General features: G+C 43.2%; 1 protein-coding gene across 1 annotated transcript in view; it reads right to left on the reverse strand.

Annotated features, from left to right (window-relative positions):
• The window catches only part of ddr2a (discoidin domain receptor tyrosine kinase 2a), a 106,285-nt gene extending 98,811 nt beyond the window's left edge, over positions 1–7,474 (reverse strand). Inside the window, exon 1 of the mRNA XM_028810993.2 lies at positions 7,373–7,474. Coding sequence (XP_028666826.1) covers positions 7,373–7,466 — 94 coding nt within the window. The 5' untranslated portion in view covers positions 7,467–7,474. The remainder of the gene's footprint in view (positions 1–7,372) is intronic.
• Between the last annotated feature and the right edge of the window lie 16,122 nt (positions 7,475–23,596).

A 23,596-nucleotide genomic window follows, 5' to 3' on the forward strand; every position in this document is an offset into this window, starting at 1 on the left:
ATCGATACTATGTTTTTGACAATCGATGCACTATCAAAAAACATAATACTGCAATACTCAAGTGTATCAATATTTTTTTTACACCATGCCCTCCGACAAGCTGCCTATCAAACTAAACAACTTGAGTCTCAACTCACACTTATGCAACTGAATTTTAGATCTTTTAACTAACAGACCACAAACTGTGTGAATGAGTAAGCACTTCTCTTCATCCATAATACTTCACACTGGGGTACCACAGGGCTGTGTGCTGAGCCCTCTCCTTTACTCCTCCTTCTTCACAAATGATTATATATATATTTTTTTTAACAATTTATTGAATCTATTAAAAGCAAGTAACATTCCATACAAGCAAGTCAAACTTGACAAAACTAAGTTCAAATCAACTACCCACCCAAGAGAAAGAGAGCAAAGCCAACAGCCAGAGTAAAACTTTAAGGGTAGAAATAAAAGGGGGAGAAAATCCCTTTCCCCAATATCAATGCTTACTCTAAAATGTTATTGATTAGGTTTTAAAAAAAGTTTTGCACAGATCCTCTAAGTGAGAATTTTACTTTTCCCAATTTCAAATAGTATATAACATCAGTTACCCACTGACTTAAAAGAGGGGAGCTAAGATTCTTCCAGTTGAGCAAGATAAGTCTATGTGCCAGTAGTGAAGTAAAGGCAATCAGAGTTTGTTTGTCCTTCTCCACTTTCAGTCCACCAAACACAGCTGTTAATGGATTAGGAGGGATTGTGACACCAAGGCAATGACTGCAAATATACCCATGATACTATCATCATAATAAAGTTTGCAGGCGACACCACCATGATAGGTCTGGTCTCCAATAATGACGAAGCAGCCTACAGAGAAAAGCTTCAGAATCTGGACAGCTGGAGTCAGAACAGCAACTTTGCACTCATTTCCAAAAAAAATAAAGGAACTGATTCCAGACTTCAGGAGACTGAATTACAGTAGTCACCATCACTCAGCATTAACAGCTAGAGGGTGGAGAAAGTTGAGAGTTTCAGATTCTTGGGAGTCCACATCAGCCAGGACCTGTCATGGACAACAAACACACCAGCAATGGTCAAGATAAGTCTTCAGAGGTTTCACTTTCTGAAGAACCTGAAGGAAGAACAACTCCCACAACAGCTGCTGGGTAACTTCTAAAGGTGCACCATAGAGTCTGTCATCACATACTGCATTACAGTGTGGCACTCTGGCTACACTTCTAAGAACAGGAAGAACCCCCAGCATATCAACAAAATGGCTCAGAGAATTACTGGCGCTCAGCTACCATTACTGGAAGATTTCTGTAATGTCCACTGCAGCAGAAAAGCAAAGAACATCTGTAGAGATCCCTTTCATACTTTTTTTCAACTGGGCTACACAGGACTGCCTAAAATGGACTCAACCACAACAATAAGCTGCCCTGCCAAAGGCTCTGCGCGTTTCAGGAGAGTGTGTGTACCCATAATCCCCTGAAGCGCATTATTATATATGCAGTTAAGAGAACAGGACACAAGGAATGTGCATTTATTTTTGGGTCCAGCTGTGCCCTCTATTGGAAGTCACCACTGCCAGGCCACAGACGGCATGGTGGCTTCCACAACAGAAAGGCAGGAGCTTTCCCAGGACGGGACACTGCCAGCCCATGACTTACATTGGATCGTTTATTTTTTTTTGAAGTCAGAAGAGAAAAGTCTATAATCCTTTTGGCCTATTGTTGGCTTGTGTTTACCACCCAAAGGCCATCGACTCTCGGTCTGACGTACACGTGGTAATTAAAAAGTAGGCTTCATCCTCATTTTAGACGTCTGTTTAGACTCATCCTCACCACACTGCTCAGAGTGGGGCGGCACATTTTCTTAATCGACCCTTCTGACTGTGGTTGAGCTACTGTAATAAAATACAAAGAATTCCCTGGGATAGCAGTTGTCAGCCAGTTACAGTGATATTCGAATATAATTTGAAATTTTATGAAGAAATTCTTATGCGAAGGCAAACACTGACATTCAATTGTAAAAGAATGGTCCCCTTTTTATTTTTTTTTCGTACATCTCATTAAGGGTGGCACCGTGGTATCGCTGCTGCCTCACAGTAAGGAGACCTGGGTTTGCTTCCCGGGTGCTCCTTGCGTGGAGTTTGCATGTTCTCCCTGTGTCTGTGTGGGTTTCCTCCTGGTGCTCCGGTTTCATCTCACAGTCCAAAGACATGCAGGTTAGGTGCTTTCACTATTCTAACTTGTGTGTGTGTGTGTACCCTCTGGTGGGCTGGCACCCTGCTTGGGGGTTTGTTCCTGCCTTGCACTCTGTGCTGACTGGGACTGGCTCCAGCAGACCCCCGTGACCCTGTGTTAGGATATAGCGGGTTGGAGAATGGCTGACTGACTGACATCTCATTAATTTTGACATCATGTTACTATAATGCAATGCTTCTGCATTTTGCATGTGTTTGGCATATCACTACCACAATCCATTTTCTAGAATTTTTTAATTGTTAGTTTGTACAGTCATGTATACAATGCACAAGATTTTCTACCACACTGCCCTGCTTTTGAGTTAACGGATGTACTAAAGACAGATTTTAAACTCTTGTCCAGTGCCCTAATAGTACCATTTTACTCCTGAGGTCCCTGATTTGCTGTTATTTCATATTAAAACCATTAGAAAGCATTCATCGTAGCAAACAAAAGCTGGTTTCCTTTCTCATTAACCTCCTTGGCATTAACCCTGAGTGATTCTTAAGCACGAAATTCTATATAAATACACTTATTCCTGAATCCTACTTTAGTTAATCTGTCTTGATATACATTTTATTATATAGCTAGGGTGGTTCACCCCCTGCTCGCTTTGCTCGCCCACCGCTTCCTGCTCCCCCACCAGCGCTATGCGCTGTTGTGAAGAAGGGGGGCTGAACGCACCCCAAGGAGACGTGTCCGCTCCTCCGAAACACCCCTTAAACAGTGATACAATGGGAAACAAATACAGTTGGTTTTTTTACCTCCTCTTTGCTCGATCAGCTGTTGGCTTGCTGCTGCTGTTGCTGCCGTGTCGCGTGATCTTCATTTCGTGTACAGTACCTGTCCTTTTGTCTCACTCCTCAAACTCTATGCGATCTCTTTTCGCTGTTCCATTATTTCACCGAGTAATATTTTCCGTTTGTTTACGCTAATGCAATCTTTACGCTCTTTGTTTTGTTTGAGACTTTCGAATTTTCCTACTTCCATTATCTCTAACCTGCTCTGCATGTGTATCACAGGACTTGCTTCCAAAGGTTGTAAGTATGACGTGACTTGTCCGTCTCGCGGGATAATAATAATTCTTTTCTTTGCATTTATATAGCGCTTTTTTCACTACTCAAAGCGCTCAGCAATTGCAGGTTAAGGGCCTTGCTCAAGGGCCCAACAGAGCAGAGTCCCTGTTGGCATTTACGGGATTCGAACCGGCAACCTTCCGATTGCCAGTGCATATCCCTAGCCTCAGATCCAAGTGTCTCTCTGTCTCTCTTCCAAAGATCACATCTTGTCGCAAGATTATTTTTTATAATAGAGAGAGAACATAACATAATTTGTAAGTCACTTTTAATCTCCTTGGTGTTAAACCTGAGCATTACTTGGGCTTGGAATTCAAAGTATGTACGGTTAAGCCTGAGTCAGATTCAACGTGAGATGTAATGATTCACTTTACAGTATTAAGCCTGAATAACTCTCCGTTTTCTGCTGCCATCTTATAGATAGAATACCATTATACTGCAGAAAAAAAATCACAAATTTTTTATACTTTCTGCCATTCTATGGTAACTCATCAATATTCATGAGTGGAGTGGAGCCTTCAACATAAACACACAATGGCGTATTGTGAGAAGTGACACATTTTAAATAAATAATCAGGACCCAATAGCGTGCAGGCTCATAACGGGTGCAGGTGTGCGCCTGACGGCTGATTGCGTTGCTCGGCTGATCGCACTCACGTACAAATGCGGGTGGATCAGTCAGCTGTTGCATTCTCACCTCCGATTGGGTGGAGGGTCACAGATGCATCCAATCAAGTTAATACAAGAGGAGCCTGCATGGCAGAGTGGGACGAGAAACAACAGAGAAGAGAAAGACAGAAAGAAAAGAAGAGAGTCAGAGTTTAAAAAAAAGAGAGTATGGAGACGGGAGGATTAGGAGCCACCGGGGTGTGGATGAAAGGAGGCAGGCAGGCAGGAGGAGGGCCTCTAGATAGATAGATAGATAGATAGATAGATAGATAGATAGATAGATAGATAGATAGATAGATAGATAGATAGATAGATAGATAGATATGAAAGGCACTATATAAAAGATAGATAGATAGATAGATAGATAGATAGATAGATAGATAGATAGATAGATAGATAGATAGATAGATAGATAGATAGATAGATAGATAGATAGATAGATAGATAGATACTTTATTAATCCCAAGGGGAAATTCACATACTCCAGCAGCAGCATACTGATACAAAAAACAATATTACATTAAATATTGATAATAATGCAGGTAAAAACAGAAGAGGAGTAGGGTTGGCGCTCGATGGGGTCAGAGAGGGTCAGTCCAACTGAGCAATTCCTGGGGATAGATAGCTGCAGTGACCCGATGCTCGCTCACACATAAGGTCAAAGTGTAGCAGCGGGAGCTGAAGCAGCGAGGGGAGGTTTGGCACAACACGGCGCAGCACACTGTTAAGAGCCCAGAGTGATAGCACTGACCCAAGCCTATGAAAGAAGGTTGGCTGCACCTGTCGGAAGGACGGGATCTCATGTGGGGTAAGCAAAGGAGACGTCGGTTTTAGAAGGATGCACCTGGGCTCGTGAGTTTTGAAAGAACTGCTTCTTGACAGTACTTTTAACCTCGTTTTTAGGGAATATACTCATTTGACTCTTAACCTCCATGCACCCTGATTTTATAGATTATTTATGGATGTGATGCACTACGCTTTTAAGCACTATTTGATATTTCATTACTTTTAATAAAAGCATATAACACTTTTTTTTTTTTTTTGCAACTACCTACACATTGCTGAATGTGTTTGTCCTCATTTGCCCAGCTCATCTCGGTTTATAACTATTGACAACATGGGTTCAACAGGCTCCCGAGACCAGCATGGGTACATGGAGCCGACACGGTCCATCATGCGAATAAAAGAAAATCTGTAAAGCTGATTTTAGAACAAACAGAAACTGAACCATTAGTTGAATCACACAATAGTGATGACAATGTGAATGGGCCATCAGACGTTGAAACGGATAGTGAAATTAATGCATACGGCACTGGATGACTGAACTGCTGTGATATGTCTGTTGAATCTGGTTGCATCAAACGTCACTGTGGCACGACAGCAGCTGCATGGCAAAAAGTTAAAATGATTGCGATCAAGTAGAGCAAAGAGAGATGTTAGTCCCTGTCACACACATGCAATTGGGAGGAAGCTAAAGGGCCTGAATGAGAGCAATCTCACGCCAGACCAGGAGGTACACTGATTCTCTTTCTCAATCCCTTGCAGACCATACACGGGAAGTCCCGCACAGTTCCGGCACCTAAGATGACATCACTTCCGGTTCTGGTACCTCTGATGACATCATTTCCACTTTCAACCCTGATGACGTCACTTCCTGCCTGGGTAAATAAAGCCGCCATCTTCACTAGATAGATAGATAGATAGATAGATAGATAGATAGATAGATTGATAGATAGATAGATAGATAGATAGATAGATAGATAGATAGATAGATAGATAGATAGATAGATAGATAGATAGATAGATAGATAGATAGATAGATAGATACTTTATTAATCCCAAGGGGAAATTCATATACTCCAGCAGCATACTGATAAAGAACAATATTAAATTAAAGAGTGATAACAATGCCGATAACAATGCAGGTATACAGACAGTTAATAACTTTGAATAATGTTAACGTTTACCCCCCCCCCGGGTGGAACTGAAGAGTCGCATAGTGTGGGGGAGGAACGATCTCCTCAGTCTGTCAGTGGAGCAGGACGGTGACAGCAGTCTGTCGCTGAAGCTGCTCCTCTGTCTGGAGATGACACTGTTTAGTGGATGCAGTGGATTCTCCATTATTGACAGGAGTCTGCTCAGCACCCATCACTCTGCCATGGATGTCAAACTGTCCAGCTCCATGCCTAGAATAGAGTCTGCCTTCCTCACCAGTTTGTCCAGGTGTGAGGCGTCCCTCTTCTTTATACTGCTTCCCCAGCACACCACTGCGTAGAAGAGGGCGCTCGCCACAACCGTCTGATAGAACATCTGCAGCATCTTATTGCAGATGTTGAAGGACGCCAGCCTTCTAAGGAAGTATAGTCGACTCTGTCCTTTCTTACACAGAGCATCAGTATTGGCAGTCCAGTCCAATTTATCATCCATCTGCACTCCCAGGTATTTATAGGTCTGCACCCTCTGCACACAGTCACCTCTGATAATCACGGGGTCCATGAGGGGCCTGGTCCTCCTAAAATCCACCACCAGCTCCTTGGTTTTGCTGGTGTTCAGGTGTAGGTGGTTTGAGTCGCACCATTTAACAAAGTCCTTGATGAGGTTCATATACTCCCCTTCCTGCCCATTCCTGATGCAGAACCACGATAACAGTGTCGTCAGCGAACTTTTGCACGTGGCAGGACTCCGAGTTGTATTGGAAGTCCGATGTATATAGGCTGAACAGGATCGGAGAAAGTACAGTCCCCTGCGGCACTCCTGTGTTGCTGACCACAATGTCAGACCTACAGTTCCCGAGACGCACATACTGAGGTCTGTCTGTAAGATAGTCCACGATCCACGCCACCAGGTATGAATCTACTCCCATCTGAACTAACCAGTTCAGTTCTGTTTTGGACTCTAACCTATGAATATCTCACAACAATCAAGCCTTTTGCAGCCAGGGCATATTATATGGGTGGCTGCCCCAAACCTTTGACGTCTTTGTGTACTCTTTGTGACACCCCCTAAGCACTGATCATAATGCAGCAACATTTAATGTTTGTGTCAGGGGAGATATGGCAGTCATTAAGTCTTGTAGTGTGGTAACCTACAATAACACAGTGAGAATATCCATCTCGTACATCAGCTACTGATCTTGTACCCTCTCCTGTGCAAGCAACAGACAAAATATTATGAGAAAAGAGTGCAAAGAAACACATTTGTGCTGTCCCGATTGCTGACTGTTTCAAAACATTTCACACAAAGGACATGTACTAAATCTGCATCAGGACAGCAGTGGACACTAGACGGGTTTAGAAAGTGGTATTGTATGGTTATGTCTAGACTCAACACTCAAGGGCTAACCATCCAAATGCTTTTTTGCCATTCTGTGATTGTTCTTCTCAACAAAGACGAACTTCTTACCCGGGTCCACCTGGCACTGCCCACCACCTAGCAGATACAGCAGCATCAGCAGTAAAAAGTACATCTTGAGAAATTGTTTCTTCTCCGTAAGCATTGAATTTTCACTCCTGTACAAAAGAAAAAAAAAAGAACTGATTTCAAACCTTTTTATTCCATCCGAGTCACATCATTATTCAGTTCGTCAATGAAATAAACAGAGTAAGTGAGCTAGGGACAACCTCTTTCTTCAATATATGAGCCTAAATGAAACCCACAATAGAAAGAAAGGCTTTTAGGGAATAAACCCCACATGTGCAGAGAAGTAGCGCTGGAAGGCAGAAATGTGTGGGATGGATAGTGGTACTGACTTAAATGGATTGTTTTGGGGGTGGTGGAGGGTGGGCTTTATCCAATAGCCCCATCAACGTTACATTGTGTGACGGGTGGCCTCGGCATTTAACCAGCCAGAATGCCCAGACCATGGAAGGTCCAGAGGAAGATGCGTTTCTGGAGTATTACCTTTCCCAGGGTGCTAGAGAGCAGCCTCCCTGGAGTGCAGTAGTACCACGGGTTTGGAGCATGACAGATCTGCCACCACCAGGGGGCACCTGAAGAACTGTTAAGCCCTTTGATGCAGCACTGCTGCCACACCCAGAAGTGCTGCCGGAAAAAGGTCAAGAAGCACCTGGAGCACTTCCGGGTCCCTTATAAAAGGAGCCAGAAGCTGCTGTTCTAAAGGACCAGAGTTGGATGGAAAAGGATGAAGCTTGCTGGAGGAGGAGTGGTGGCGAGAAAAGGGCAAAAGAAAGAAATAAGAAAACCTGTAGTTATCTACTAAAGAACTGTGCCGTAAGGGTGGGAAGCAGGGGGAAGCTATTCCCATGTGAAAAAATAAAGGTGTGTTGCACTTGCACTTGTGTCCGTGCCTGTCAGTGTTGGGTGGAGTGGCTGGTATGCCCCCTGGAGGTCCACAATTGGTTGACACCTGTTTATCAGGTGGGGTGACTCATTCAAGTACCCAACCACGGCAGCTCAGGTGTTGACAGTGTATGCACAATGAATTAGGCTTCAGTGCCCAGTAGGAGGCAGTATTGACTGTTGGACATTGGAGTTCAAAAGTTAGAATCAAGCCCAAAATGTCAGATATGTGGCCAATTCCTAATAGCAGAGTTCATATATACGTATCTCAAGAGGTCAATTTCAGCTTTGGGAGTTAACTTAATAATAGCACGGCAGGCAGTCTGACTTAACAGAGCAAACACATCATGGATTCAAAAATTCACCTCCAGGTTATTGCGGAATTCTAAGCAAGTGACTTCGTTCACCTCTGCTCCAAGAAGAAAATCATACAGTGGATTCAGAAAGTATTCAGACCCCATCACTTTCTGCACAAGTCATTGTGTTGTAGATTTAATATTAAAAAGATACATTTGCTATCAAGCTACACTAATGACAAAGTGAAAAAAGGGTTAGGGATGCATGAAACAAAAAGATCAGAATTCATAAGTTCTTCTACTTTTTCTGTAGAAGAGAAAGAGATCTATCGAAGCCAAGAGATGTTTTCAGAACGATTTGCAAATTTATTAAAATCAAAAACTGAAATCTCTCATTTGTATAAGTATTCAGAGCCTTTGCTGTGGCGCAACAAATTGTGCTTAGGGTGCATCCTGTTTGCTTTAATTCTCCTTGAAATGTTTCGAGAACTTGATTAGAGTCCACCTGTGGTAAACTGAATTCATTAGACACAGTTTGGGAAGGCATACAAGTATCTTTATATAGAAACGTCCCACAATTCACAACTCATGTCAACACAAAAACCAAGCCATCAAGTCCAAAGAACTCTCTGTAGACCTCAATGATCAAATTGCAGTGAGGCACAGATCAGGGCGAGGAGATAAACCATTTTTAAAGCTTTGAAAGTCCTCAGGAGCACAGTGGCGTTAATGATGTTTGGAACCACCAGCATTCTTCCTCGAGTTCACCTCCAAGTCCCAACTGAGTTATCAGGCAAGAAGGGCTTTGGTCAGGGAGATGACCAAGAGCCCAATGGTTGCTGTAAAAGATCTTCAGATGTCCTCTGCAGGGATGGGAGAACCTGTTTTAAGGACGGCCATCTCAGCAGCACTCCATCAATCGGGTGTTTATGGTGGAGTGGCTACAGGGAGGCCTGCATTTAAAGGATTCTGAGCACATGAGGAAAAAAAAATCTGTGGACTGATGAGACAAAAATTGAACTCATTGGGTGGAACTCCAAGCATTATGTCTGGTGGCTCATCATTTGCCTAATACCACCCTTATGATGAAGCATTGTATTAGCAGCTGTCACAATAAGTAGACAAAAAGTCAAAAATAAAGGTTTGGGGCAGCCACCCATATATTGTTTCCTGGCTGCAAAAGGGTATAAGGTATGCCACTGGTGTGCATAGAACTGATCGTATGGCGGCAAGATGGTGGCTTTAATGGCCAGTACTGGAAGTGACATCACTGGGACCAGAACCGGAAGTAATGTCCTCAGGACCACAACCGACGCCATCAATAGCGCCGGGCCTGGAAGTGACGTCTTTGGGACCAGAATTGACATCTTCAATGGTGCCAGTACTGGAAGTGATGTCATCAATGGTGCCGGAACCTAACGGGATTTCCCATGGATGGTCTGCAGAGGATTGAGAGACAGAGTTACTGCAGCTCGCCACCCCCTGGTCTGGTGTGGTACTACTATTATTCAGGCCCTCTAGCTGCCTCCCAATTGCACGTGTGTGACACATCATTATGCTTCTTCTCAGCAGCAGGGACAGAGAGGAGAGGTTAGGAGCAGGTGCCGATACAGCGAATTGCCGCACCCACCACATGACAATCAACTCAGGATCCCGAGATTAGGACCCAAGTGCAGCCATGCAATGGGTGACACCTCAACACCACACTAGTTCAGATGGAGTGGAACAGTGTGACGTTTTTTATGGTGGCTGGAGTGCCAATTCTGCCACCAACCCCCAGGTTTTTCCCTGCAGGTTGGAGGGCCTACCTGCAGGGCTGGATGCAGATTAACATCATACCCAGGATGAAGCAATTACAGATTAATGGCCTTGCTCAGGGGCCCAACAGATTAGATTCACTTCATGCATTTACAGGATTTGAACTGGCAACCTTCCGATTACCAGTGCAGATCCTTACCTCAGAGCCACCACTCTGCCCAGGGATAGAGAAATTGTTCAGAATTTGAGAAAGGATGAATCTGGCTAAATCCAGAGAGGTCCTTGAAGAAAAGGGTGCACGTGACCTCAGAATGGGGTGACTGTTTACCTTTGAGAATGACAATAACATGAAGCATTCAGCCAAGACAACAGAGGAGTGAGTGTTTTTGGGACAAGTCTGTGAGGGTCCTTGAGTGGCTCAGGAAGAAGCCCAGACTTAAACCCCATAAGACATTTGAAGAGGGAAGCTTACAGATGCTTCCTGTCCAATTTATCGGAGCTTGAGAAAATATGCAAGGAAGAAGGGGATAAACTGCCTACATTCCATGTGAGCAAAGCTTGTCGAGACTTACCCAAGAAGACTCAAAGCTGGAATTGCTGACAAAGGGGTTCTACAAAGTACTGAATTAAGGGTCTTAATACTTACATGAATGAAAGGTTTCAGCATTTGATTTGTAATAAATTTTGCACACATTTCTGAAAACAGGTTTTCACTTTGTCATTTAGGGTTATTGAGTGTAGATTGATTGGGGGAAAAACAGCAAATGTATCCATTTATAATTAAGTCTACAGCTCAATAAAGTGCATAGAAAATGAAAGGGTCTGACTACTTTCTGAATCCTCTGTATGGACTACAGCAGACAGTGATATTGTAGGTTATATTAGACATCTCATACCGGTGAGAGAAGGAGGCACCAGACAAATAAAATAATTTCAAAGAGTGCAGAAGTAATTCTTATGACCTCAAAAATGTAAACTTTTGAATGTATCCATAAATCAATACATAAACACCATTAATTAGTTAATTGGGTCAAGAAACCCTAGAAATGACTCATTGATGATCACAGAAAAAGGCGAAGGGTCAAAGATTTTGAGACCGGATTTAGGAGTTCTGTATTTTGAATCATTTTTGATCGTCCAAAGCTTCATTTTTAATTCATTTGGACCCCAAAGGAGATGTTATGCTCCTGGAATATAGACAATCATTTATACTCAGGGGCGGCATGGTGGCGCAGTGGGTAGCGCTGCTGCCTCACAGTTAGGAGACCTGGGTACACTTCCCGGGTCCTCCCTGCGTGGAGTTTGCATGTTCTCCCCGTGTCTGCGTGGGTTTCCTCCGGGCGCTCCGGTTTCCTCCCACAGTCCAAAGACATGCAGGTTAGGTGGATTGGCGATTCTGAAATTGGCCCTAATGTGTGCTTGGTGTGTTTGTGTGTGTCCTGTGGTGGGTTGGCACCCTGCCCGGGATTTGTTCCGGCCTTGTGCCCTGTGTTGGCTGGGATTGGCTCCAGCAGACCCCCGTGACCCTGTGTTTGGATTCAGTGGGTTGGAAAATGGATGGATGGATGGATTTCTAGTCAGGTCTGAGGAGTTGGTTTCTGTTGAGCGACCATTTAGGGGAAAACGGGTTAAAGGTTATTTCTATGCTGAAAAGTCAAGAAAGTTAAAGACACAACATTTGGGCTGAATAAACTTCATCAGGCGTGCAACTGACGAGGAAAAGAGGGTAATAAATATGGAAGGGGAAAGAGGGAACAAAGTCAAGGCAGATGAAAGCAGAAAAGGTGAGAGGTGGTGAGAAAAGGCTGCCGTTAGGGATTTAAAGTTAGTAGGTCATTAAGGCCTGGGGAACTGCGTGATCCCAGGCAGAGAATGAGCTTAACTTCTTTTTCTTTGAAACCCTGAGAAAGAACACAAACTTTGAGATCAGTGTGGCTATTGTGGTATAGCGGGTCTGCGGCTTCCGAAAAAAAAGGTCGGGTTTTTAAATCCGTATAGCTGTGCCATTCTCCGTAGGCATGATTGCACGACCACGGGGAGTTAATGAGGTGATTGGAGCGAGTTGCACCTGCACGTGTGGGTACGGTCATTCTTGTTTGCCTCATTGGCTTCCTGAGGTGTGTAATTAAGGCGCTGCGCCCACAGGCACCCATGTGTATATATATATATATATATATATATATATATATATATATATATATATAGTGATCCCTCGCTATATCGCGCTTCGCCTTTCGCGGCTTCACTCCATCGCGGATTTTATATGTAAGCATATTTAAATATATATCGCGGATTTTTTGCTGGTTCGCGGATTTCTGCGGACAATGGGTCTTTTAATTTCTGGTACATGCTTCCTCAGTTGGTTTGCCCAGTTGATTTCATACAAGGGACGCTATTGGCAGATGGCTGAGAAGCTACCCAACTTACTTTTCTCTCTCTCTCTCTTGCGCTGACTTTCTCTGATCCTGACGTAGGGGGATTGAGCAGGGGGGCTGTTCGCACACCTAGACGATACGGACGCTCGTCTAAAAATGCTGAAAGATTATCTTCACGTTGCTATCTTTTGTGCAGCTGCTTCCTGAAACGACATGCTGCACAGTGCTTCGCATACTTAAAAGCTCGAAGGGCACGTATTGATTTTTGATTGAAAAACAAACTCTGTCTCTCTCTATCTGTCTCTCTCTCTCTTTCTCTGCTCCTGATGGAGGGGGTGTGAGCTGCCGCCTTCAACAGCTTTGTGCCGCGGTGCTTCGCATACTTAAAAGCCAAACAGCACCATTGATTTGTTTGCTTTTCTCTATCAATGTGACATTATCTGTTCCTGACGCGCACTCCTTTGAAGAGGAAGATATGTTTGCATTCTTTTAATTGTGAGACGGAACTGTCATCTCTGTCTTGTCATGGAGCACAGTTTAAACTTTTGAAAAAGAGACAAATGTTTGTTTGCAGTGTTTGAATAACGTTCCTGTCTCTCTACAACCTCCTGTGTTTCTGCGCAAATCTGTGACCCAAGCATGACAATATAAAAATAACCATATAAACATATGGTTTCTACTTCGCGGATTTTCTTATTTCGCGGGTGGCTCTGGAACGCAACCCCCGCGATGGAGGAGGGATTACTGTATATATATATATATATATATATATATATATATATATATATATATATATATATATATAATATATATATATATATATATATATATATATATATATAAGGATGTACACCAGAGAAGGGAGAGAAATGGTGGAGGATGAAAGGGAAGGAGAAAGGTTGATGGAGAGAGGAAAAGAGAGGGTGCGGTAAAAGGACGGAAAACAGCAGTCAAGAGGTTACGATCTGGCCACCTGAAAGGTGGAGACACCATGAGCTGAGGCCCCGCGAAGGAGCGTTATGCTGATGCGCTCTGGGGGCTAGTTTGCCAAACTGAATGTACGAGTGAGTGGGGTGAGCAGGAGAGGTGCCCTCCCGAAGGATCTGAGGAGCGACTACGGGTGCGCAAAGGATCAAGGGAGGAGAGCTGACCTCGACGGTCTGGCAGTGACATCCGGAAGGATGCCAAGACGGAGCTTAGCTGAAGGAGCTCGTGGTTGTTGGTTCTCCGCCGGCTGAAGGAGCAATGGGTGAGCTGGGGAGAAAGAGACAGAGGTGGGCTGGAGAGTAAAGAGAGACAAAGAGACTGCGTTTTAACTGCTGCACATATTAACCTTGTGTTTTAAAGGATTTATTTATTGTTGGTTTTTATCCCCACTGGACATTGTTTTTATGGATTTATTTATGGAACTTTGGACACTGCACTTTGTTTTGATTGTTTTAATAAAATCACTTTTTCATTTTTGGAAATATCCCCTGGCTTCATGAGAGATTTGTCCCCAATTGTCAGCTCATCTCGATGACATTACAGACGGTGTTGGGTTCAGGGCTCCCAGACGGGGAAGGGGAGCATGGAGAGAACCTCCATCGTCACAGCTATGACCTAGCAATTTGAAGTGTTCTGCAATAGGCCTTGTGAGGTTTTTAATAGCTTCAATGTGCGCCCTGAAATGTTCTCACAGCCATCTCCCTGTTTCACCCATGCAGACGGCTGGACACTTCCTACAGGAAATGATTTTTAGACTGGGAAGAGGCCAGTTGTTTAATAATGAATGTATTGTTGTAGGGTATTGTTGATGACATACACTCACCGGCCACTATATTAGGTACACCTGTTTAACTGCTTGTTAACACAAATATCTAATCGGCCAATCACATGGCAGCAACACAATGTATTTTGGCCTGTAGACCTCGTCAAGACGACCTGCTGAAGTTCAAAATGAGCATCAGAATGGAGAAGATAGGAAACATAAGTGACTCTGAATGTGGCCTGGTTGTTGGTGTCTATTTCAGAAACTGTTGATCTACTGGGATTTTCACACACAAACATCTCTAGAGTTTATAGAGAATGGTCTGAAAAAGGAAAAATATCAGTGAGCAGCAGTTCTCTGGGTGAAAATGCCTTGTTGAAATGCCAGCAAAATGGCCAGACTGGTCTGAGCTGATAGAAAGGCAACAATAACTCAAATAAACTACCAAGGTATGCAGAAGAGCATCTCTAAACACACAACATGTCGAACGTAGAAGCAGGTGGGCTACAGCAGCAGAAGGCCACACTGGGTGCCATTTCTGTCAGCCAAGAACAGGCAACTGAGCCTACAATTCACAAAGGCTCAACAGAATTGGACAATTGAAGATTGGACAAACGTGTCCTGGTCTGATGAGTCTCGATTCCTGCTGCAGCATTCAGAGGGCAGGGTCAGAATTTGGCGTCAACAACATGAAAGCATGGATCCATCCTGCCTTGTATCAACAGTTCAGGCTGCTGCTGATGCTGTAATGGTGTCTGTGATATTTTCTTGGCACACTTTGGATCCCAAAATACCAAAGGAGCATCATTTAAATGCCACAGCCTACCTGAGTATTGTTGCTGACCATGTCCATCCCTTTATGCCATCTCCTGATGGCTCCTTCCAGCAGGATAACGCAACATGTCACAAAGCTCAGATCATCTCAAACTGGCTTCTTGAACATGACAATGAGCTCACGGGACTCAAATGCCCTCCCTCGTCACCAGATCTCAATCCAACAGAACACCTTTGGGATGTGGAGGAACAGGAGATTCACATCATGGACATGGAGCTGACAAATCTGCAGCAACTGCGTGATGCTATCATGTCAATATGGAGCAAAATCCCTGAGAAATGTTTCCAACACCTTGTTGAATCTGTGCCATTAAAAATTATGGCAGTTCTGAGGGCAAAAGGGGGTCCAACCCAGAACAGGCAAGGTGTACCTAATAAAGTGCCAGGTGACTGTATTTACAAGTGACACAGCGGCTCCTGTTACAGCTCAAAGTGCCTACTGAGGAATGTGGATCTCCTCTGTGGACTGAGCTGTGGACAATTTGTGCAGATTAGGTGGTTGACGGAAGGAGATTAAGGGAGGGTTAGGAAAAATGGCTCCTGTGGAAGGATCAGTCGGTAAAACTGAGAAATTTTGTTGGATGACCAAGGGGAGAAAAAGAAAGAGTGTTAGGATGAAATGGGAGGACCATTATTGGGGTTGCTCTTAGAGTGGATATTACGGCTTGATTGAGGTCCTGGTCCACAATTTGAGAAGGATGTCCTCTATCAATGAATTCTGAGTGCTTATTCTTTGACAGAATACCTTTCTCATATTGTTTTGTGTTGTGGCCTAGTCATCTGAGGGGCGCCATTTATGAATGTTAAGGGGAGTGTGCTACTTAACGTCCATAGTATATACACAAAGGGGAGCCATTTGTGCTACAAAAGGGACTTGCGCTCTGGAAAACCAAGGGGAACCCTTACTCATCAAAACTGGATGATATTGAGTGGCTGCTCACTGGGTAATCCGCTAAACCAAGGGGCTTGATGGACTGAATGGTCTTGTCTCGTCTGTCAAATTTCTTATGTTCTTGACTTGTAGAACCCTAAAGTGAAACATATACCTCTTGACACACAGAGAACCTTTTGACATCTTTAGAAACCTCAAAACTGGCAGATCCATTTTAGTTTCTCAAGTTCCAAATCATATTTTATGTACCTTATTGACAGGACCCATGTTAAAAAGTCAAGAAAAAGACCAGAAATGGACAAAATTCTCAGGCGTGAGCAGAAATCTCTGATTTCTATCATATATTTCCAAAATACATTGATTTAGTTATCAGTTGACTTCAATTAACTTCTAAATCATCACTGCAATACTACAAATAAAATAATAACTCGGGAAATGTTCCAGGCAGTGCCAAGAGGTGGCGCTGTGACACTATATACAATTTTGGCACGAGTGTCCTGTATAAAACCGCTGCGTGACAAATGAGAAGCCGCTCGTAGCTTTGAACTCCTCGTTTTAATTAGACGGCTTGTTTCTGCAGCAAATCTGTAGACCCAGAAATATCCAACAGTGCGTGCTTTATTTACTTTTCATTCTGGTAAACACATTTAGCATTGTGTTTGTGGTTCCCCTAGCATTTGCTCACAGTCATCAACAAAACTGTCATCTTTCCATCTTTGTTTTACCTTTCTTGCTAACATTTTTTTTTCCACTCATTCATTCATTTTTCCAAAGCCGCCTCTTTCAGTTAAAAGCAGTGGGAAGTCAGAGTCCATCCCGGCAGCAGTGGGAATCAACCCTAGACATGGCACCGAGTCCATTACAATACATATACATCAGGAACCACAATAAATTCTCACAGTTAGGTTCTGTAACTGACCACATGGGTCCATTCTGGGTCTCATGTTATTTTCACTGCACATGCTCCCCCTTAGGGTCTGCCTTTAAAAAAAAATATGGTATGTCTTTCCACTGTTATGCTCATGACACACAAATCTATTTACCTTTAAAATGGGGGTCGCTCCCTTAAATCCTTTGTGGCGGACAGCTGGGGTTCATGCCCGGCCAGGACTCCCCTTTAGTATATGTCCTGGGCTACCCAATACCTCCCCTGGGACACTAGATGGCAACCCCCCCTGAATTTGCAGTGGTGCCTCGGACTCCTGCAGGGCTTCATGGGAGTTGGAGTTTGGTGCAGCCCTGTTGGGATCCGCAGGCACCGCCAGGGGGCGCTGCAGCAGGAGCTGCTCAGCAATTATGGGCAGTGTTTTCGCCACTCAAACAAGTCATCAAGCACCTGGAGCACTTCTAGGTGCCTTATAAAAGGAGCCAGCAGCCACCACACGAGGAGCCAGAGTCAGGAGGAGGGAGACAAAGCTGCCAGAGAGGAGTGGAGGAAAGAAAAGAGTTTATTTTGTGTGTGGCCTTTAGTGCTTGTGGGACTCTATTATGCCTGTGGGACACGGGGAAGATGAGCCCCACAGGTGAAGAAAATGAAAAATCTTTATTTTTATACGTGTGCCTCCTTTGTCTGTCTGTGTTGGGTCGGCGCTCATATGGGGCCTTATCACACCTTATTGAATTGCGTGGAAGACTTGGATGTTGTTAAATTTTCTTGATTTTTAATGTAAAGTACAGAAAGCCCCATAAGTGTCAGGCCAAAATAAAAAAGAAAAAAGAAAGTCAGTTCGGAATCTGTTTGAACGAATTCGTAACTCATTTATTTTTATTTTTTTGCTTATTTCAGTCGCTTTTTTTTTTTCCTGGTATGCAGTTTAGTGAACTGGAACTGGAAGCGTACAGCCAGCCAATAGTTTCAGTCTGTTCGATGCTGTTCAGGGCCATTATCAACTAGACTGTGATTCCACCGGTTACCGACCTCAGGCCTAGGGGAACCTGGGCCAGGTACAAGCCACTGTTGCTACAGGGTGTAGCCACAGCGATATGGTGAAAAGCATATCAGAAACAGGCAGCAGTCCTGAGTCTCAGACCATACTTCTCTGTTCTGTTTTATTCTCCTTTACCCAGAGATATATAAATGCTTCAATTTCTGCATAGATCAACATGGCAATCAGTCAAAAAATGGTACAAGCCTATTTCCTCTGCATAACAAATAGTGTAAACACATTTACATTGAGTAATTGATTAGAAACCAATGTCCCCAGAACTCGTTCATTTTCAAAGGAAGCAGACAGTTCTGTATCCCCACATTGTGTGTAGATGACATAAAAAATGAAAGCATTCTGACTATAGCAAGGCAGGTAAATATTTATGTCCTGCAGATAGCCATCAACAATAACCTGTAGCAGAATTTTCCAGAAATTCTGCCTTTTCTTTAAAACACTGGTTTATAGCCCATTACACTAAGCAACACACAGAAATGTCATTTTCTTTAGAATACTGAATTCCAGCCCATTACACACCACTGATTCCAGAGTATTACGTTCTCAGAGAAAATTTCAGAAATTCATTCTCGTAACTTCTCCTGCGTTTGAAACTTGTTTCAGGACTCCAGAAAAGAACTGTTACAATCGTGGAGGTCTTCAAACTAGTTCTTCTTCCGGTTCGCCAATTTTAACACACGCTATACAGTTCGGAGCGGAGTGGTGGATCTGCACTGGCAATTGGAAAGTTGCCAGTTCGAATCCCGTAAACGCCAAATGTGACTCTACTCCGATGGGCCCTTGAGCAAGGCTGTTAACCTGCAATTGCTCCGTCCTGGGTATGATGTTAATCTGCATGCAGCTCTGTATGGAGGCCCTCCAACCTGCAGGGAAAAACCTCGGGGTTGGTGGCAGAATTGCAACTCCAGCCACCATAAAAAAACCTCACACTGTTCCATTCCATCTGAACTAGTGTGGTGCTGAGGTGTCACCCATTGCATGGCTGCACTCATGTCCTAATCTGGGATCCTGAGTTGGTTTGTCATGTGGTGGGTGCAGCAATACGTTGTATCAGTGCGTGCTCCTAACCTCTCCTCTCTTAGAGTTCACTGAATTGTATGCCAGGAAAACCTTATGGGGCTCTGTAATAAGAACTGGACTGCAAGAGGGAAATATTGTAATAATCTGTTAGAATACGGAATGGGCTGTGGACTGTGGAAATAAGAATCAGGCGAAAAAAATAAAAATAATCGTTTGAATGAGTTATGTAATTCGTTCAAACCAGTTAATAATTCATTCATACGAGTTAATAATTCTTTTGAATGAGTTAATAATTCGTTCGAACAAGTTAATAATTCATTTGAACAGATTTTCTTTTGTTTGCTTCACACCCCTTGGAGCTCCATAGTAAAGAAAACCAAGAGTGTGATGTTTGGGCTCTCTGACCTCCATAGTGCCTACGATTGTAATCTTGGTTTATTAGCACCACACGTTAAATCAGGGTCAGGCGATGTTGGTCCTGGCGGGCCGCAGTGGCTGCAGGTTTTTCTTCCAAACCAGTTTCTTAATGAGAAGCCAATAATTGCTGATGAAGCTCTTATTGCTTAAGTGACATTTTGAGGCTTCATTTCAGTGGTCTCACTTGTTAAGATTCCCCACCCTTAACTGCTTACCATATTTTTCGCACCATAAGACACACTTTTTTTTCCCCAAAAGAAGGTTGGAAATGTCTGTGCGTCTTATGGAGCGAATATTGCGTCACAGACCATGATGTGAAGTACCTGACAAAAGTCGACATCCAGGGGTAGAGGGCGACAAAACTCACTGTTACGTTACAGGCATTCCCTTTGTGCTTGGAGGAATGTTAGACTCATTGACTCGGCATCTAATCCTTGCGTGTGCGTGAGTTGCGAAATGTAAACAAATGTAAGCAAAGGCAAGATGGCATTGACATCTCACGAGGGAGCGAAGCGAGTGCAGAAAACAAAATACTCAGCAGACGATGTTTTGCGCATTATCACTGAGTCGAACTCTGATTTTTCAGAATCTGATTTTGTTGAGAGTGATCAGGAGATCGAAGAAGAGAGTAAGGAACTGGCCAGCTGAGCATATTCGTGCAGCCGATGCACCTATGACAAGGTTCGTGTGGGAGTGATACCTAGACATTGATCCTTGGGAGCCAAACTGACTACCGGACTTCACAAGACAGTATGGCTTGCTGTTGGACTCAACAGATTACCAGCCGCTGGATTACTTCAGGCTGTTCTTTCCTGAAGCTGCCTTTCAGCTACTGTCAGACGAGACAAACGGGTATGCAGTGCAATTTTTTGAATCGAGGGCTGTGCTTGCACCGCATTCTCATTTTTCAAACTGGAAACCCACAACAAAACACGAGATGAAGGGCTTTGTGGCATTACAAATATAGATGGGACTAGACTGGCGATATAACTTCAGGGAGCATTGGTCCATACGTGCTTTGTCCCCTGGTGGCTTTGGACAGGTTATGCCACGTGATGATAGGTACGTGCTCCTGCAAAGTGATTGTGAGCAATTGAGCTTCATAAATTCTGACTCTAGCAATGAGGAGTTCTTGGGGTTTCCATAAAACTAGAAGAGTGCTTGAACCTTAAAGTCTCTCCTTATTTGTTAATGACAGTGATGATGTTTCTTAATACCGCTGTTGAATTTACATGGTTGAAATATTATTCTGCTATATTTTATTAAACATATTAGTACACCATTTGGTTCAGAATATTTTTTTTCTTGTTTTCCTCCTCTAAACCTAGGTGCGTCTAATGGTCAGGTGCGTTTTATGGTGCAAAAAATACGGTATTTCAATCTTAAACAGCAGCACTCACCATTTTAATGGCTCCTTATTAGCAACGAGATACAAATGACAAAGGAGCCAGCAGTTCTCCATGTAAAGTGTTTCCATTTACACCTGTGTGTGTTAATCATGCACTACTTGGTTTACTAAAACCAAACTTAAAATAAAAATGTGACAGGCTGTAAAATATCCTTTTTAGACTTCAAATCATTTGGATGACATCCTTGGAAAGGACAAAACTTACAATATAAGAATCTAACACTGCAGACTAAAAAGCCATAAAATTAAATAAGATTTGAGATTGGCAAGGATTGGTTTCTAATTAAGCAGTGGGTTGGAATGAAAACCTACAGCCACTGCGGCCCTCCAGGACCGACGATGCCCACTCCTACTGTATGTTAAATTCTGTTCTGGGAACCCGGGTGTGATAAGTGCCTTGAGCATGGGAAAAGCGCTATATAAATAAAATGTATTATTATTATTATTATTATTTGAAAGTAACCTCAAGTTGGACAAACATATAAATTCTGTGGTTAAAGTCCAATTCTGAGCATTAGCTAAGATCAAGCCGTTTATTGTCTGTTGGTGATCTTGAAACGGTGTCTCCTGCTTTTAACTTCTTCACGCTTGGACTACTGTAATCCATCATACACTGGAGTTACCCAGCAATCCCCTTCTTGGTGACGGCTGGTCCAAAACGCTGCGGCTAGATGTCTGACAGGCAGACGTAATTGTGACCATATTTCTTCTGGTTTTAGCCTCCTTTCATTGGCTTCTAGTCCATTACAGGTTTGATTTTAAGGTGCTACTGTTTGCTTAAAATATGCCTAAATGAGTACATTCCTATCTTATCTTATATAAACCCTTGACACAGATTTTTAGGAAGTCACTGCGCACTGGAGAGATTCCAGGACTGGAAAATGGCAAATATCCTATTATATAAAAGGGGTGACAGGGCAGATCCAAGCAACTATAGGCCAGTAAGTTTAACGTGCATCGCAGGAAAATTAATGGAAGGAATTATTAAGGATAAGATTGAGCAAAATCTGGCAAGGACAGGGGTTATTAGGAACAGTCAGCATGGGGTCAGAAGAGGGAGGTCATGTTTTACCAATATGCTGGAATTCTATGAGGAGGCAACAAAAGGAGCAGATGATGTTATTTATCTTGACGTTCAGAAAGCATTTGATAAGGTGCCACCTGAGAGGTTGGGCATCAAATTAAAAGAAGTGGGAGTTCAGAGTGATGTTTTTAGATGGGTGCAGAATTGTCTCAGACACAGGAAGCAAAGGGTGATGGTGGGAGGAACCTCATCAGAACTGGCCGATGTTAAGAGTGGTGACCAGCAGGGGGCAGTGATAGGGCTGCTGCCATTTTTAATATATATAAATGATTTAGATAGGAATATAATTAACAAGCTGGTTAAGTTTGCAGATGATACCAAGATAAGTGGATTAGCAGATAATTTGGAATCCATTATATCATCACAGAAGGACTTGGGCAGCATACCGGCTTGGGCAGATTTGTGGCAGATGAAATTTAATGTCAGGAAATGTAAAGAATTACGCATAGGAAGTAAAAATGTGAGGTTTGAATACACAATGGGTGGTCAGAAAATCAAAAGGACACCCTATGAGAAGGATTTAGGAGTCGTAGTGGACTCTAAGCTATTGACTTCCAGACAGTGTTCAGAAGCCATTAAGAAGGCTAACAGAATGTCAGGTTATATAGCGCCTTGATGTGTGGAGTACAAGTCACAGGAGGTTCTGCTCAATCTTTATAGCACACTGGTTAGGCCTCATCTGGAGTACTGGGTGCAATTTTGGTCTCCAGGCTATAAAAAGGACAGAGCAGCAGTAGAAAAGGTCCAGAGAAGAGCAACGAGGCTGATTCCAGGGCTACAGGGGATGAGTTATGAGGAAAGATTAAAAAAGCTGAGCCTTTACAGTTTAAACAAAAGAAGATTAAGAGGTGACATGTGTGAAGTGTTTAAAATTCTGAAGGGAATTAGTCCAGTGGATCAAGACGGTGACTTTAAAATGAGTTCATCAAGAACACGGGGACACAGTTGGAAACTTGTAAGGGTAAATTTCGTACAAAACATTAGGAAGTTTTTCTTTACGCAAAGAACGATAGACACTTGGAATAAGAGACCACGTAGTGTGGTAGACAGTAAGACTTTAGGGACTTTCAGAACTTGACTTGATGTTTTTTTTGAAGAAATAAGTGGATAGGACTGGCGAGCTTTGTTGGGCTGAATGGCCCGTTTTCATCTAGAGGGTTCTAATGTTCTATCTCTGCGACCTTTCACACCTTTATATTCCATCTCGCCAACTTAGTTTGTCTGATCAGATGCTCTTAGTAGAGCCAAGGGCTCAACTTATAAATCATCACTGCATAATACAAATAAAATAATAAATCGGGAGATGTTCCAGGCAGTGCCAAAAGGTGGCGCTGTGACATTATAGTAAATTTTGGCACAAGTGTCCTGTATAAAACCTTTGTGCGACTAATGAGAGGCCACTCATTGCTATGAACTCCTCATTTTAATTAGACAGCTTGTATCTGCAGCAAATCTGAAGACCCAGAAATATCGGCTCAACTAAACCTTAAAGGTGAGTGAGCTTTTGTAACAACCACTCTGAGGCTTTGGAACAAACTACCTGCTTAGAG

Source organism: Erpetoichthys calabaricus, chromosome 10 (assembly GCF_900747795.2).
Source record: "Erpetoichthys calabaricus chromosome 10, fErpCal1.3, whole genome shotgun sequence".
NCBI lineage: Eukaryota > Metazoa > Chordata > Cladistia > Polypteriformes > Polypteridae > Erpetoichthys > Erpetoichthys calabaricus.